A 15,372-nucleotide genomic window follows, 5' to 3' on the forward strand; every position below is an offset into this window, starting at 1 on the left:
GAGGGAGGGATGTACACAACAACCACAATTGCACACGAGATTTCCCTTGGCAAATAATATGGCTAGAGTCCAACAGCAAAAAGTTCAATATCCGGGCTACAGACCCTTTCCTTGATCGTAATATGCCCAGTCACATGTTTTTGCGTAGTTGCATTACCTCAATTACATTGATTTCATCTCCATCACTTGGAAGACGAAAATAGTCTTGTGAAAGAATAGTAATTATCGCACGTTATACTTTTAAAATTGCAGTTTTTCCAAGTCTATCTGCTTTTTCATGTTTTCTTCTCTTGGATTGCAGCCTACAATTGTTTACTGAGACCTCAGAGTTCTTCTTCATTTGCTTCCATGTTTTCATTTTATAATCTGAATGTAGATAATTCACTTTGCAACAAATTCCTTTTCCTTTTGTATCCTTGTAATAATTTCCTCCATTTTCCAATCTCTTTCCAACTCACTGTTGTTCTTGTCGGGTACTTATTTGTTGTTGGAGCTCTGCACATTTACCCTGGGCTTCAACCATAAAATCTGAGGATTTTCCTTAAATTATGAAACATTTCTTAAATTCTTGTCCATTTACGATAAATATACTGCCATTAAGATTCCATCTCCCCTGCCTGTGAACTGTTGGATCCTCCATTCAGCGTTTCTCTGACTTCTTCCCACCTAATTCCTTTAATACCAAGATACTTTTCTGCAGACTTGACGATAATTTTAATTTTCTCAGGTCTTTTGCTTGATTGCATCCACCATAAAAACACGAACTCTTTTCTACTCATTAATAGTGTATCTTTATTTTTCATATTACAGCTCTCACAATTCACCAGTTTATTATTTCCTGTATTTGTTTGCTTGACAGCCTTTTTTTCATCAAATTCTTTCACTGCCTCTGCATAACTGATTCCTTGAGTTACTTTTACATGTTGTATCTCAGCCGCCTTCTTGCTATAAATGCACCCTCGATAAGCTTCGCTGTGTTCCTCGCCACAATTGCAGCATTTCAGCCTAGCTCCCGCTTCACATTTCCCATATTCATGTTTTCCAGCGCATCTCCCACATCTTTGTTTTCCTCTGCAGACCGCCGCAATATGCCCGAATTTCTGACATTTATAGCATCTTAAAGGCGGTGGTATATATATTCTAACCGTATAACACATATACCCTCAGTAAACGTTAGTCGGCAATCTCTCTTCATCAAAGTTGATCATTACCGATAAACTATCACACTTTTTCCCGTTTCTTGTAACTTGCAAACGTTTGGCCTCAATAATTTTTGCTCCTTTTATGTTCTGTTTAATCTCATCCATAGTAACTTTTGTTGGTATCCCCGAAATAACTCCTCTAGTCCACTTTCTATTGTTGGGTATTGAGCATTGTACTTCTTTGCAATTTATTTTACATAATCTTATCACTTTACCTTGCTGAGAACTATCCTGACAAATCACTAATAGCGATCCATTTCATAAAATCTTTGCTCTTTTATTCTCCCCTATAATTTTGTTGAGCATCTTCGTCAAACGAATTGGGTTCCAATCACCAAATGACGCCCCGTCTTCACTGAGTTTTATAACTGCTTTAATCTCACCTTCTTTCCATTATTTTGTTGTCCTGCTTTGATCATCCGCTGACTCCTCAGAGTTTGATACCCCGTAGCTCTGCTTTCTTTTCTTCCTCTTTCCCGCCAACCTCCATCTCTAGTTCACTTCCACTCTCGCCAAAAACTTCCTTCAACAGCTTGGCTCTTTCCTTGATTTCCCTCTCTCTGCCATTTTCCCGTCACAACCCGACTCTCTCTTTCCACAAACAACAGGAATTCTGCAGATGCTGGAAATTCAAGCAACACACATCAAAGTTGCTGGTGAACGCAGCAGGCCAGGCAGCATCTGTAGGAAGAGGTACAGTCGACGTTTCAGGCCAAGACCCTTCGTCAGGACCAACTGAAGGAAGAGTGAGTAAGGGATTTGAAAGCTGGAGGGGGAGGGGGAGATGCAAAATGATAGAAGACAGGATGGGGAGGGATGGAGCCAAGAGCTGGACAGGTGATTGGCAAAAGGGGATACGAGAGGATCATGGGACAGGAGGTCGGGAAGAAAGACAAGGTGGGGGGGACCCAGAGGATGGGCAAGAGGTATATTCAGAGGGACAGAGGGAGAAAAAGGAGAGTGAGAGAAAGAATGTGTGCATAAAAATAAGTAACAGATGGGGTACGAGGGGGAGGTGGGGCCTTAGCAGAAGTTAGAGAAGTCGATGTTCATGCCATCAGGTTGGAGGCTACCCAGACGGAATATAAGGTGTTGTTCCTCCAACCTGAGTGTGGCTTCATCTTTACAGTAGAGGAGGCCGTGGATAGACATGTCAGAATGGGAATGGGATGTGGAATTAAAATGTGTGGCCACTGGGAGATCCTGCTTTCGCTGGCGGACAGAGCGTAGGTGTTCAGCAAAGCGGTCTCCCAGTCTGCGTCGGGTCTCGCCAATATATAGAAGGCCACATCAGGAGCACCGGACGCAGTATATCACCCCAGTCAACTCACAGGTGAAGTGTTGCCTCACCTGGAAGTACTGTTTGGGGCCCTGAATGGTGGTAAGGGAGGAAGTGTAAGGGCATGTGTAGCACTTGTTCCGCTTACACGGATAAGTGCCAGGAGGGAGATCAGTGGTGAGTGATGGGGGGGACGAATGGACAAGGGAGTCGCGTAGGGAGCGATCCCTGCGGAATGCGGCGGGGGGGGGGAGGGAAAGATGTGCTTAGTGGTGGGATCCCATTGGAGGTGGCGGAAGTTACGGAGAATAATATGTTGGACCCCGAGGCTGGTGGGGTGGTAGGTGAGGACCAGGGGAACCCTATTCCTAGTGGGGTGTGGGAGGATGGAGTGACACCTCCCTCCCCTTTCTGGATCTTTCTGTCTCTGTCTCTGGAGACAGCTTATCCACTGATGTCTACTATAAGCCTACCGACTCTCACAGCTATCTGGACTATTCGTCTTCTCACCCTGTCTCTTGCAAAAACGCCATTCCCTTCTCGCAATTCCTCCGTCTCCGCCGCATCTGCTCTCAGGATGAGGCTTTTCATTCCGGGACGAGGGAGGTGTCTTCCTTTCTTAAAGAAAGGGGCTTCCCTTCTCTCCCTCTCTCTGCCATTTTCCCGTCACAAGCCGACTCTCTCTTTCCACAACCACCGGCCACCGCACAACCAGCCACGTCAGCGGCCCCGCGCGTTGTGAGCATTTATACTTGTGCGTTGGTGTGTCTGCATTTCTCTGCACTATGCGCACCTCACGCATGCGCACTCACCTGCACGCGCGGGGCTTCATGGTCATGGTAGTCTTTTTAGGGTAAACAAGAAGCGAGCGTCTTTTTTCGTAAAAGCGAAATGCGCTCTCCATAATTTCGGAGGTTTGTAAATCATTATGGAAAGCATTGCAGCCAGAGTCCCTTCCCTACCCTTCAGTCGCCCAATGGGAAGCTATTGCAGCGTAGGCTGACATGCGATGCTACCAAGCGGACCAATCACAGTTGTTGCCATCTGCGTTGCCGCGACGCGCGGTTGTATTTGGGAGAAGTGCGCGTCGCAGAAGCGCGGGCTCGCGTAACGGGGCGGCGACATAGTACACGGCGACGCGTGTTGGCAGCAGTATAAATCAGGCCAAAACAGTGACTCACCTCCTCGGACGCAACACACATCAAAGTTGCTGGTGAATGCAGCAGGCCAGGCAGCATCTCTAGGAAGAGGTACAGTCGACGTTTCAGGCCGAGACCCTTCGTCAGGACTAACTGAAGGAAGAGTGAGTAAGGGATTTGAAAGCTGGAGGGGGAGGGGGAGATGCAAAATGATAGGAGAAGGCAGGAGGGGGAGGGATGGAGCCGAGAGCTGGACAGGTGATTGGCAAAAGGGGATACGAGAGGATCATGGGACAGGAGGTCCGGGAAGAAAGACGCGGGGGGGGTTGACCCAGAGGATGGGCAAGAGGTATATTCAGAGGGACAGAGGGAGAAAAAGGAGAGTGAGAGAAAGAATGTGTGTATAAAAATAAATAACGGATGGGGTACGAGGGGGAGGTGGGGCATTAGCAGAAGTTAGAGAAGTCGATGTTCGTGCCATCAGGTTGGAGGCTACCCAGACGGAATATAAGGTGTTGTTCCTCCAACCTGAGTGTGGCTTCATCTTTACAGTAGAGGAGGCCGTGGATAGACATGTCAGAATGGAAATGGGATGTGGAATTAAAATGTGTGGCCACTGGGAGATCCTGCTTTCTCTGGCGGACAGAGCGTAGATGTTCAGCAAAGCGGTCTCCCAGTCTGCGTCGGGTGTCGCCAATATATAAAAGGCCACATCGGGAGCACCGGACGCAGTATATCACCCCAGCCGACTCACAGGTGAAGTGTTGCCTCACCTGGAAGGACTGTCTGGGGCCCAGAATGCTGGTAAGGGAGGAAGTGTAAGGGCATGTGTAACACTTGTTCCGCTTACAAGGGTAAGTGCCGGGAGAGAGATCAGTGGGGAGGGATGGGGGAGACGAATGGACAAGAGAGTCGCGTAGGGAGCGATCCGCTGCGTAGCCTCCAACCTGATGGCATGAACATCGACTTTTCCAACTTCCGCTAATGCCCCACCTCCCCCTCGTACCCCATCCGTTATTTATTTTTATACACACATTCTTTCTCTCACTTCCCTTTTTCTCCCTCTGTCCCTCTGACAATACCCCTTGCCCATCCTCTGCTTTCCCCGCCCCCCTTTTCTTTCTCCCCAGGCCTCCTGTCCCATGATCCTCTCATATCCCCTTTGCCAATCACCTGTCCAGCTCTTGGATCCATCCCTCCCCCTCCTATCTTCTCCTATCATTTTGGATCTCCCCCTCCCCCTGCCACTTTCAAATCTCTTACTAGCTCTTCCTTCAGTTAGTCTTGACGAAGGGTCTCGGTCTGAAACGTCGACTGTACCTCTTCCTAGAGATGCTGCCTGGCCTGCTGCATTCACCAGCAACTTTGATGTGTGTTGCTTGAATTTCCAGCATCTGCAGAATTCTTGTTGTCTCCTCCTACGCTGTGGGTTTGCGAAGCAGGTGGGGAGGAGGATGGAAGGGCTTGTGTCGCGTTTCGTCCCGTGACTGAGGACTCCGATCCGCGGGCTGTGCCCTGGGACGAACATCGGGTGCTGCTGGCAGATCAACTCGTTGAAAGACGCTCTGTGGTCGGCCCGAAACTTGGTCTAGCAGCTCATCGAGATGTCCGTGGAAGTTTGCTGCCGACTGGCACATTCCAGGCTGCCAGGGTTACGGAGTGAGGGGCGCATAGGAGCTTGCTGCAGCCACCGCAAGGGTTCGATTAGGAAGGACCACAGCGTAGGGTTCTTCTCCCCTCAATTGCTGCAGTACAGTATTTAATATAAAAGCCTTGAGTGACAGCAGTGTTAGAACAGTATGAAAAGGATTGACCAGTCTTCTCTGACATTAAATGTACCTATTGATTGGTTGGGTGATGAACCGCCCACACGAGGGGCAGAAATGCTCTTGATGTACGGTAGTAGAATAGTACAGAAAACATTGACTGCGAATGTAAAGTATTAAAAGGCATTGAACTGTTTAATCTTGTAATTTTAAAAATTATAGACAAGGTTCATATTGAGGCGCATGGACAGGATAGATATTAGCCTTTGTCCCGGGACACTCGGGTCTAGAACGCGATTATTGCTCAGTGAAATTAAAGATATTCAGTAAGCAGCCGAACATTGAGTAAAAGTACGGCACGAGATCTGTTATTTGAAGGCGTTATATCGTTATTAAATCCTGTTGCATTGTTTGCGTCACATATGTGCAATTTATTTGCCAGAAATAAAGGTTATGTTTACTTGAAGTTCCATGCTTAAATGAGTGGGAGCCATACTCAGCTTTGGAAACCAGTTGAGAAGAACCCAAAAAGATACAGCAATGGAACTGAGGAAAAAAGGAGAGTCAGTATATTGTCAAATACACCCGGGGTGCAATGAAATTCCTTGCTCGCATGAAGCTTACGCAGTGAAGTAAGGCCGCTCACTTCATTAGCTGCCTCCTCTATCTAACAAATCTAACATACGCTGCGTGTATGTCCGTGGTCTTCTGCTGCTGTAGCTCATCCACTTCAAAGTTCTCCGTGTCGTGCGTTCAGAGATGTTCTTCTGCACACTACTGTTGTAACGTGTGGTTATTTCAGTTACTGTCGCCTTCCTGTCAACTTGATCCAGTCTGGCCATTCTCCTCTGACCTCTCTCTTTAACAAGGCGTTTTCGCCCCAGAGCTGGAGGGAACAAGTTTTAAATGGGGGGGGGGGCGGTTAAAGGAGTTTTGAGCAGTATGTTTTCCTTACACGGAAGATGGTGTCAGCAACGTGCTGGAGACAGAGGACATTTGCAATATTTAAAACGTACAGTATTCGGACTTGAAACGGCATAGAGGGGTCGAGCCCTAATGTGGACAAGTGGGATTAGTATCGGTATACATTGTGGTCAGCACAGCGAGGTAGACTGAAAGGGGCTGTTTCTGTGCTGTACGATTCTATGATATTTTCAGTTGATAATTTATTTTTGATCGTGTAATATGGGGTTTCGACCAGCAGGTGACACTATAATCGCGGCCTGAAAGCCAGACCAGAGCCACTCGCTCACGGTCGGAAAATCAGAATCACTCACTCAGTCGGAAAGGCAGAATAGAGCTGGAAAATTATGTCCTGTTTTCCTTTCCCAAAGTACAATCACAACACCGATGTCATCACTCCTTCTCTTTCTCCTCCCCTGTCCTCCCGATCCATCCATCACTCACACATTCCTTCCTCCGCTTCCCCCCATCACCTCCTTCCCTTTACTTCAAGGTCAACTGTCTTTTCCTAACAGACACCATCTTCAGTCCTTTGTCACTTACTCCAACTACCTCTCAGTTTCTTATAGTGTGATAGCTATCTCCCCTCTTCCAGTTCTGATGGAGGTCTCGACTCAAAACTGTAGATGCTGCCTGACCCGCGAAGTGTCTCCTGTAATTTCATATCTCTCCAGTTTTACAGCATCAGCAGTCTTGTGTCTCTGTGAAATAAGGGAGTGGTTTTAAATTGATCAAAACGCGATTTTTTTTACTGTTTTTGTCTCAGAACATCGAAATATTCTTGTTGCTGGATTTATGGAGTACTGCAAAATCAAGGGATGTGGGGATCGAACAGGAAAATGATGCTTTTATATTAAAATTAAATTTTATCCATAATAAAATTATAAGAAGAAACCATGTGATGCCTTTCATTCTTCCCTTCATAGTTAATGCATCAGGTAGTGTTCTATCACACTGTTTAAAACCAGTTGGATGATTGCCACACATGTGGTCTTCTGGGGTGACACACGACTACAATAATTCAGGGGCTTCCTCACCCACCTCCCTCCAGTGGCGGAAGAACTCCACACACTGGTCCAGTCCCTCACGGGAGAACTCAGCCATGATTTTGTTAAATGGCGGAGCGGACACGGGGAGTGTGGGGATGGGGGGGCGGTGGGGGGTAACTCCAGCTCATATTTCTTTCTTACTGGTCTGAATGAATTAATTCGCCGGGTAAAAGTGGAGCGACATGTTGAACAACTCGCCCACATGTTGCGGATGACTGATCATCTTTTATTAATCTGTACGTTACATACATACATACCGTATATTTATCAACTCTCTCTCCCTCCCTCTCTCTCCCCCCTTTCTCCCTCCCTCCATTCTTTCATCCTGACCCAAGTGATTCCAATATCTGTTTACAATTCAGACTTTCAGTAGGTTTGTCAATTTTTGCCTGTTTCGCGGTTGCACAAGGGACAGTGTGTTAAGAATTGTAGACTGGCAAAATAAATTTTCACAAAAGCCCTGTCTCCGCCGCCCCCGTGTTTGTCTTGTGAGCTTCGAGCCCTTTGCAAACCATTTGCACTCATTTCATTCACAATTCAGCACATCGCGTCCCCCTTCAGTTGCGAAATCCAGACGCTGCCTGGTGTTCGAGTCTGACACGCCGTGTCAAAAACACTGCCTCCCGGCCGCGAAAGCAGAAGCAAATGAGTCACAAGCTACGCAACCGGGCGGTGTGAAAATCCGCCGCCGTGTTGACAGGGAGTTTGTGACTGCGCTCAGCCTGAGACGTCGGTCTGCTCGCAGTGGATACAACACGGTGTGCAATATTTCCGGAGATTGGCCCGCCTCCTGAACCTTGGCCCCGCTGCCACCACAGTTGTTTTTCAAAGCTGAGTTTTATTCACAATATACATCTAATAATAAACACAAGGCGAGGCGCTAGTGTCATTTGATTAATTTCGCGCATTTTAAACGCTCTATACCGTTGTCACTAATATGGGGCATCCGGCCGTTATTCGAGGAGCTCCCCCGCGGTTTAGAGACGCTCTCGAGGCAGCGACCCGGTTTTTAATGAGCCACGCTTTCCCGCCCAACACTTTACTATACATTATGTATACATTAACGTACAGGTTGCTAAAGTAATGCTAGAGTTCGCAACATTCCACGGACGCTGTTGAGACGCCGCCAACACTTTTTGCCGGGATATTTAGAGCAAGTGGAAAATTTCCGTCTCCCGTCACCTCCTGTCTAATCACGGATCAGTCCCTGGGCTGGCAGGACGGTACTGTGCGTGTGGTGGGTTTATCTTTACTTAAACCCCGCTATCGACAGCTACAGTGGCTGCGGGGGAGGGGGTCACTGTGTGTGAATTAACGTGTGTCCCATCACCCAGTAATGAATCAGTGCCGGGAACACACGATACAGTCCGTCCCTGGCAGCTTGCCCCGATTTGCACTCAGCGCCGAGACTTGCGCACCGCCCCACTCCTCCCGCGTTTGCACTCGATCTCGATCGCTGCTCTATAAGTATGATGTCTCCAACCGTGAGCACATTCAGCAACTCCGAGGGAATAGAAGCGAACTATCTGAGAAGCGGGGAAGACGGAGTAAAGCGTTAAGGATGTCTGACACCCCATGCACGTGTTACCAGAGTAAGTTGCGGGAATCAGTGTGCAGGGCTCGGACTCTACTTCTAATGTCCAACGGAATGTTTTAAAGTAATTCTGTTCTCCCTTTAATTGAACAGGCGGTTCTTGTAGCTGCGGAGACAACTGCAAGTGCCAAAACTGCAAATGCACCTCGTGTAAGAAGAGTGAGTATACAGAATTTAGAGACTGGCTTTAAAAACTTTATGGCGGGGGGGGGAAGACTAGTTTGTTTATTACGATAACGACCGTTTGGCTCACTGGGTCTCTACCGTCTGCTATCAGAGTATTACCCCTTCCTTACCGCCAAAACATTGTCAAACTCGTGTGCTATTAACTTCCATCCGATTCTTTCGCCGCTAACCTGCTTTATTTTATTAATGGACGAATGGCAGTGGTCACTTAACCTCTTGACGGGTCTCGGCCCGAAACGTCGGCTATTTATCCCCCTCAATAGACGCCGCCTGACTTGCTGGGTCCCTTCAGCATTTCATATGTGTTGCTCTGGGTTTCCAGCATCTGCAGATATCTTGTGTTTACAGCTAACCCCCTAACCCGCTTCTTTGGGCTGTGAGACGAGACCAGAGCAGCCGGAGGGAAGCCATCGGAGTTCTCGCAGGGAGAACGTGCCAACTCCAGCGGGCAGCACCTGAGGTCAGGTGGGAACCCGGTTGCTGGAGGGCTTCCTGGTTTGCTGCTGTGCCATTTATTTTTTCCACATTCCCCTTGTCCAACTAGTACTTTTCCCCACAGTAACACCGCCACATGTGGCGAGTTATCCCTGTTTTCTTGCGAGCCGACTCCGAACCCGCCCCCCACCACCATCACCATGGCAACTGCTTGTTAGTAATGTAACGTTAGAGCCTGCAACTTGTCCCAGGAGTCGGTGTAGGTAGCCTGTTGCAAGCTGATCTCATTCCTTCCTTTCTTTCGTCTAGGCTGCTGCGCCTGTTGCCCGGTTGGCTGCAGCAAGTGTGCCCAGGGCTGCGTGTGCAAAGGACAAGCTGACAAGTGCAGTTGCTGTCAGTGACGGTGGTCACCCGGGACCAAGCAACACGCCTTGCTTTGTAACGTCGGCTGCTACAATAGATCTTTTGTATGATTATTCACTGGGGGGGGGCGGGGTTTATAAACAAGAATGTTAATAATTTCTCTTTTGTACTTTGTTCTGGATGAATTGTGCTGCATCTGATAAAAATACTATGGAAAAATACACCGGAAGGCTTTGTGTGTCAATGCAAGGAGCATTCGTAACAAGGTGGATGAATTAAAAGTGCAGATTGTTATTAATGATTATGATATAGTTGGGATCACAGAGACATGGCTCCAGGGTGACCAAGGATGGGAGCTCAACGTTCAGGGATATTCAATATTCAGGAGGTACAGACATGAAGGAAGGGGAGGTGGGGTGGCGTTGCTGGTTAAAGAGGAGATTAACGCGATAGAAAGGAAGGACATTAGCCGGGAAGATGTGGAATCAATATGGGTAGAGCTGCATAACACTATGGGGCAGAAAACGCTGGTGGGAGTTGTGTACAGGCCACCTAACAGTAGCGGTGAGGTTGGGGATGGAATTAAACAGGAAATTAGAAATGCGTGCAATAAAGGAACAGCAGTTATAATGGGTGACTTCAATCCACATATAGTTTGGGTGAACCAAATTGGTAAGGGTGCTGAGGAAGAGGATTTCTTGGAATGTATGCGGGATGGTTTTTTGAACCAACATGTCGAGGAACCAACTGGAGAGCAGGCTATTCTAGACTGGGTATGGAGCAATGAAGAAGGGTTAATTGGCAATCTTGTCGTGAGAGGCCCCTTGGGTAAGAGTGACCATAATATGGTGGAATTCTTCGTTAAGATGGAGAGTGACATGGTTAATTCAGAAACAAAGGTTCTGAACTTAAAGACGGGTAACTTTGAAGGTATGAGATGTGAATTAGCTAAGATAGACTGGCAAATTATACTTAAAGGGTTGACGATGGATATGCAATGGCAAGCATTTAAAGATCGCATGGATGAACTACAACAATTGTTCATCCCAGTTTGGCAAAAGAATATATCAGGGAAAGTAGTGCACCCGTGGCCAACAAGGGAAATTAGGGATAGTATCAATTCCAAAGAAGAACCATACAAATTAGCCAGAGAAAGCGGCTCAGCTGAGGACTGGGAGAAATTCAGAGTCCAGCAGAGGAGGACAGAGGGTTTAATTAGGAAAGGGAAAAAAGATTATGAGAGAAAACTTGCAGGGAACATAAAAACTGACTGTAAAAGCTTTTATAGATTCGTGAAAAGAAAAAGATTGGTTAAGACAAATGTAGGTCCCTTACAGACAGAAACAAGTGAATTGATTATGGGGAACAAGGACATGGCAGACCAATTGAATAACTACTTTGGTTCTGTCTTCATTAAGGAGGACATAAATAATCTTCCGGAAATAGTAGGGGACAGAGGGTCCAGTGAGATGGAGGAACTGAGGGAAATACATGTTAGTAGAGAAGTGGTGTTAGGTAAATTGAAGGGCTTAAAGGCAGATAAATCCCCAGGGCCAGATGCTCTGCATCCCAGAGTGCTTAAGGAACTGGCCCAAGAAATGGTGGATGCATCAGTGATAATTTTTCAAAACTCTTTAGATTCTGTATTGGTTCCTAAGGATTGGAGGGTGGCTAATGTAACCCCGCTTTTTAAAATAGGAGGGAGAGAGAAACCAGGGAATTATAGACTGGTTAGCCTAACATCAGTGGTGGGAAAAATGCTAGAGTCAGTTATCAAAGATGTGATAACATCACATTTGGAAAGCGGTGAAATTTTCGGACAAAGCATGGATTTGTGAAAGGAAAATCATGTCTGACGAATCTCATAGAATTTTTTGAGGACGTAACCAGTAGAGTAGATAGGGGAGAACCAGTGGGTGTGGTATATTTGGATTTTCAAAAGGCTTTTGACAAGGTCCCACACAGGAGATTGGTGTGCAAACTTAAAGCACATGGTATTGGGGGTATGGTATTGATGTGGATAGAGAATTGGTTGACAGACAGGAAGCAAAGAGTGGGAATAAACAGGACATTTTCAGAATGGCAGGCAGTGACTAGTGGGTACCGCAAGGCTCAGTGCTGGGACCCCAGTTGTTTGCAATATATATTAATGACTTGGATGAGGGAATTAAATGCAGCATCTGAATGGTGGCCGATTAGGAAAAGGGGAGGTGCAATGAGACCTGGGTGTCATTATACACCAGTCAATGAAAGTGGGCATGCAGGTACAGCAGGCGATGAAAAAGGCAAATGGTATGCTGGCATTCATAGCGAGAGGATTCGAGTACAGGAGCAGGGAGGTACTACTGCAGTTGTACAAGGCCTTGGTGAGACCACACCTGGAGTATTGTGTGCAGTTTTGGTCCCCTAATCTGAGGAAAGACATTCTTGCCATAGAGGGAGTACAAAGAAGGTTCACCAGATTGATTCCTGGGATGGCAGGACTTTCATATGATGAAAGACTGGAACAACTAGGTTTATACTCATTGGAATTCAGAAGATTGAGGGGGGATCTTATTGAAACATATAAAATCTGAAACGGATTGGACAGGCTAGATACAGGAAGATTGTTCCCGATGTTGGGGAAGTCCAGAACGAGGAGTCACAGTTTGAGAATAAAGGGGAAGCCTTTTAGGACCGAGATGAGGAAACACTTCTTCACACAGAGTGTGGTGAATCTGTGGAATTCTCTGCCACAGGAAACAGTTGAGGCCAGTTCATTGGCTATATTTAAGAGGGAGTTGGATATGGCCCTTGTGGCTAAAGGGATCAGCGGGTATGGAAGGAAGGCAGGAACAGGGTTCTGGGTTGGATGATCAGCCTTGATCATACTGAATGGCGATGCAGGCTCGAAGGGCCGAATGGCCTACTCTAGCACCTATTTTCTATGTTTCTAATGCAAGAATGAATTTACAGAGCTGTGTCAGAATGGGAATAAAGGTATTGCTCGGCTGGGAGCATGACTCCACTGGGCCCAATAGTCTGTGAAGTTTCACACTACAAAGTCATTTTTTTAAGTTAGAACAATGCTTTCCAAAGAGTTAAAAGTAAGTTTTGATTTTGTCCTGACTGAGAAGTAGTTTTACAGGCATTTTGTTATTTTCAAATCCATCGAGTGCTGTTCACCCTGAACTGGTGGCTTCCTCCTGTACATCTTCACTGGGAAATAACGCTTCTCCATTGCTGCCCAGGCAAGCAGTGATTGAGATGACAGATCGGGGTGTTTTCTGGAGCCACACCCGACACATTAAGCTCAGCAGAGTGTCTGCAGAACATGCCGCCTACAAAATGCACTGTCGTTTCTCACCTCCCCTACCCTGACAGCTCCTGACGAACCTGTGACCTCCACCACCAGGAAGAACAAAGTCAGCGGGTACATGTGAAAACACCATTCACAGTCTCACTCTCTCCTTCAAGTAGCACATCCAGCTAACTTGGAAACGTGTTACTGGTTTTCCATCACAGCTGCTTTAAATTTTTACATAACTTTAAAATTCAAAGTAAAGTCACAGAATCATAGAGAAGTATACAGCACAGAAACAGCCCTTTGGCCTATCTAGTCCATGCTGTAAATGGCCCATTCCCAACATCCTTCACCGGGATCATAACCTTCCAAACCCCTACTGTCCACGTAGCTATCTGAACTTCACTTAACCATTGAAATTGCAGCTCATTTCACACTCTTACAACCATCTGAGTGAAGAAGTTTCCCCTCATGTTCCCCTTAAACCTCTCACCTTTCACCCTTCGGCCATAACCTCTGGCTGTAGTCCCATCCAACCTCAGTGGAAAAAACCTCCTTGCATTTACCCTATCTATAGCCCTCATAATATTGTATACCTCTATCAAATCTCCTCTTAATTGTCTACTTTCTAAACAGTACAATCCTAACCTATTCAATCTTTCCTTATAACTCAGGTCCTCCATACCTGGCAACATCCTTGTAAATTTTCACTGCACTCTTTCAAACATATTTACATCTTTCCTGTAGGTAGGTGACCAAAATTGCACACAATACTCTAAATTAGGCCTCACCAATGTCTTATAGATTAGATTAGATTATGAGAACATGCAGTCCTCTTTTATTGTCATTTAGTAATGCGTGCATTAAGAAATGATACAATGTTCCTCCAGTGTGATATCACAGAAACACAAGACAGACCAAGACTGAAAGATTGACAAACACCACATGATTATAACATATAGTTACAACAGTGCAAGCAATACCGTAACTTAATAAAGAACAGACCATGGGCACGGTAAAAAAAAGTCTCAAAGTCTCTCGAAAGTCCCATCATCTCACACAGACGGTAGAAGGGAGAAACTCTCCCTGTCATGAGCTTCCAGCACCGCAAACTTGCTAATGCAGCATCCTGGAAGCACCTGACCACAGTCGGACTCTCAGTCCGTCCGAGAACTTCGAACCTCCAATCAGCCCTCTGACACCGAGCACCGAGCACCATCTCTGCCAAGCGCTTTGACCCAAACCCTGGAGCCAGCAACAGGCAAAGCCGAGGACTTGGGGCCTTCCCTCTGGAGATTCTCGATTGCACAGTAGCAGCGGCAGCAAACCGGGCATTTCAGAAGTTTCTCCAGATGTTCCTCCATGCTTCTCACGTCTGTCTCCATCAAATCAGGATTGTGCATGGCCCCTGTTTAACAAATACGATATCATTTCACCGCAGAGGCTGCGTCGCACCGCCACCTTTTCCTCTAACTTCAACATTACATCCCATCCCCTGTACTCAATACATTGATTTATGATGGCCAATGTGCCAAAAGCTTTCTTTATGCCCTATCTACCCGTGATAACACTGTCAGTGAATTACGTACCTGTATTCCCAGATCCCTTTGTTCTACCACACTCTGCAGTGCCCTACCGTTCACTGTATATGACCTACCCTGGTTGATCCTACTGAACTGCAAAACCTGCCACTTGTCTGCATTAAATTCCATCAGCCATTTTTAGCCCTTTTTCCAGCTGATGCAAGCCATGATTCTCTTCATTGCTGTCCACTGCACCCCCAGTCTTGGTGTCATCCACAAATTTGCTGATCCAGTTTACCTCGTTATCATCCAGATCAATGATATAGACGACACAGAATAAAGGACCCAGCAGTAATCGCTGCAGCACAACACGAGCCATAGGCCAGCCTTTGCCACCACTCTCTGACCTCTCCCACAAAGCCAATGTCTAATCCCATTTACCATCTCATCCTGAATGCCGAGCGACTGAACCTTCTTGAGCGGCCTCCCATGTGGGACCTTGTCCAATGTCTCACGAAAGCCCATGTAGACAACGTCCCTAGCCCTTCTCCACTTTCCAGGTAATTTCCTTGAAGAACTCTACAGGTTGG

At 46.6% G+C, this 15,372-nt stretch overlaps 2 protein-coding genes across 10 annotated transcripts in view; one reads left to right on the forward strand and one right to left on the reverse strand.

Annotated features, from left to right (window-relative positions):
* The window catches only part of nup93 (nucleoporin 93), a 241,711-nt gene extending 237,905 nt beyond the window's left edge, over positions 1–3,806 (reverse strand). For 3 of the 9 annotated variants that reach the window (XM_063066767.1, XM_063066765.1, XM_063066764.1), the window contains exon 1: positions 1,586–3,199. The gene's annotated coding sequence lies outside the window, so the exon portion shown is untranslated. Of the gene's footprint in view, positions 1–1,585; positions 3,200–3,662 lie in introns of those variants that run through there. The other 6 variants (XM_063066768.1, XM_063066766.1, XM_063066769.1 and 3 more) reach the window with 6 other exon arrangements.
* Positions 3,807–8,719: 4,913 nt separating this feature from the next.
* Positions 8,720–10,128, forward strand: LOC134356460 (keratin-associated protein 5-8-like). The gene is made up of 3 exons (XM_063067414.1): positions 8,720–8,990; positions 9,086–9,151; positions 9,923–10,128. Exons 1-3 carry the CDS (start codon positions 8,735–8,737, stop codon positions 10,012–10,014), a joined length of 414 nt encoding a protein of 137 aa, XP_062923484.1. The 5' UTR covers positions 8,720–8,734; the 3' UTR covers positions 10,015–10,128.
* The last annotated feature ends 5,244 nt before the right edge of the window (positions 10,129–15,372 follow it).

Source organism: Mobula hypostoma, chromosome 14 (assembly GCF_963921235.1).
Source record: "Mobula hypostoma chromosome 14, sMobHyp1.1, whole genome shotgun sequence".
Classification (NCBI taxonomy): Eukaryota; Metazoa; Chordata; class Chondrichthyes; order Myliobatiformes; family Myliobatidae; genus Mobula; species Mobula hypostoma.

Coding starts and splice junctions, on each gene's coding strand:
- LOC134356460 (XM_063067414.1), top strand. CDS start 8,735: ATGAATCAGTGCCGGGAACACACGATACAGTCCGTCCCTGGCAGCTTG. Junction 8,991..9,085: donor CCCATGCACGTGTTACCAGA/GTAAGTTGCGGG, acceptor TTAATTGAACAG/GCGGTTCTTGTAGCTGCGGA. Junction 9,152..9,922: donor ATGCACCTCGTGTAAGAAGA/GTGAGTATACAG, acceptor TCTTTCGTCTAG/GCTGCTGCGCCTGTTGCCCG.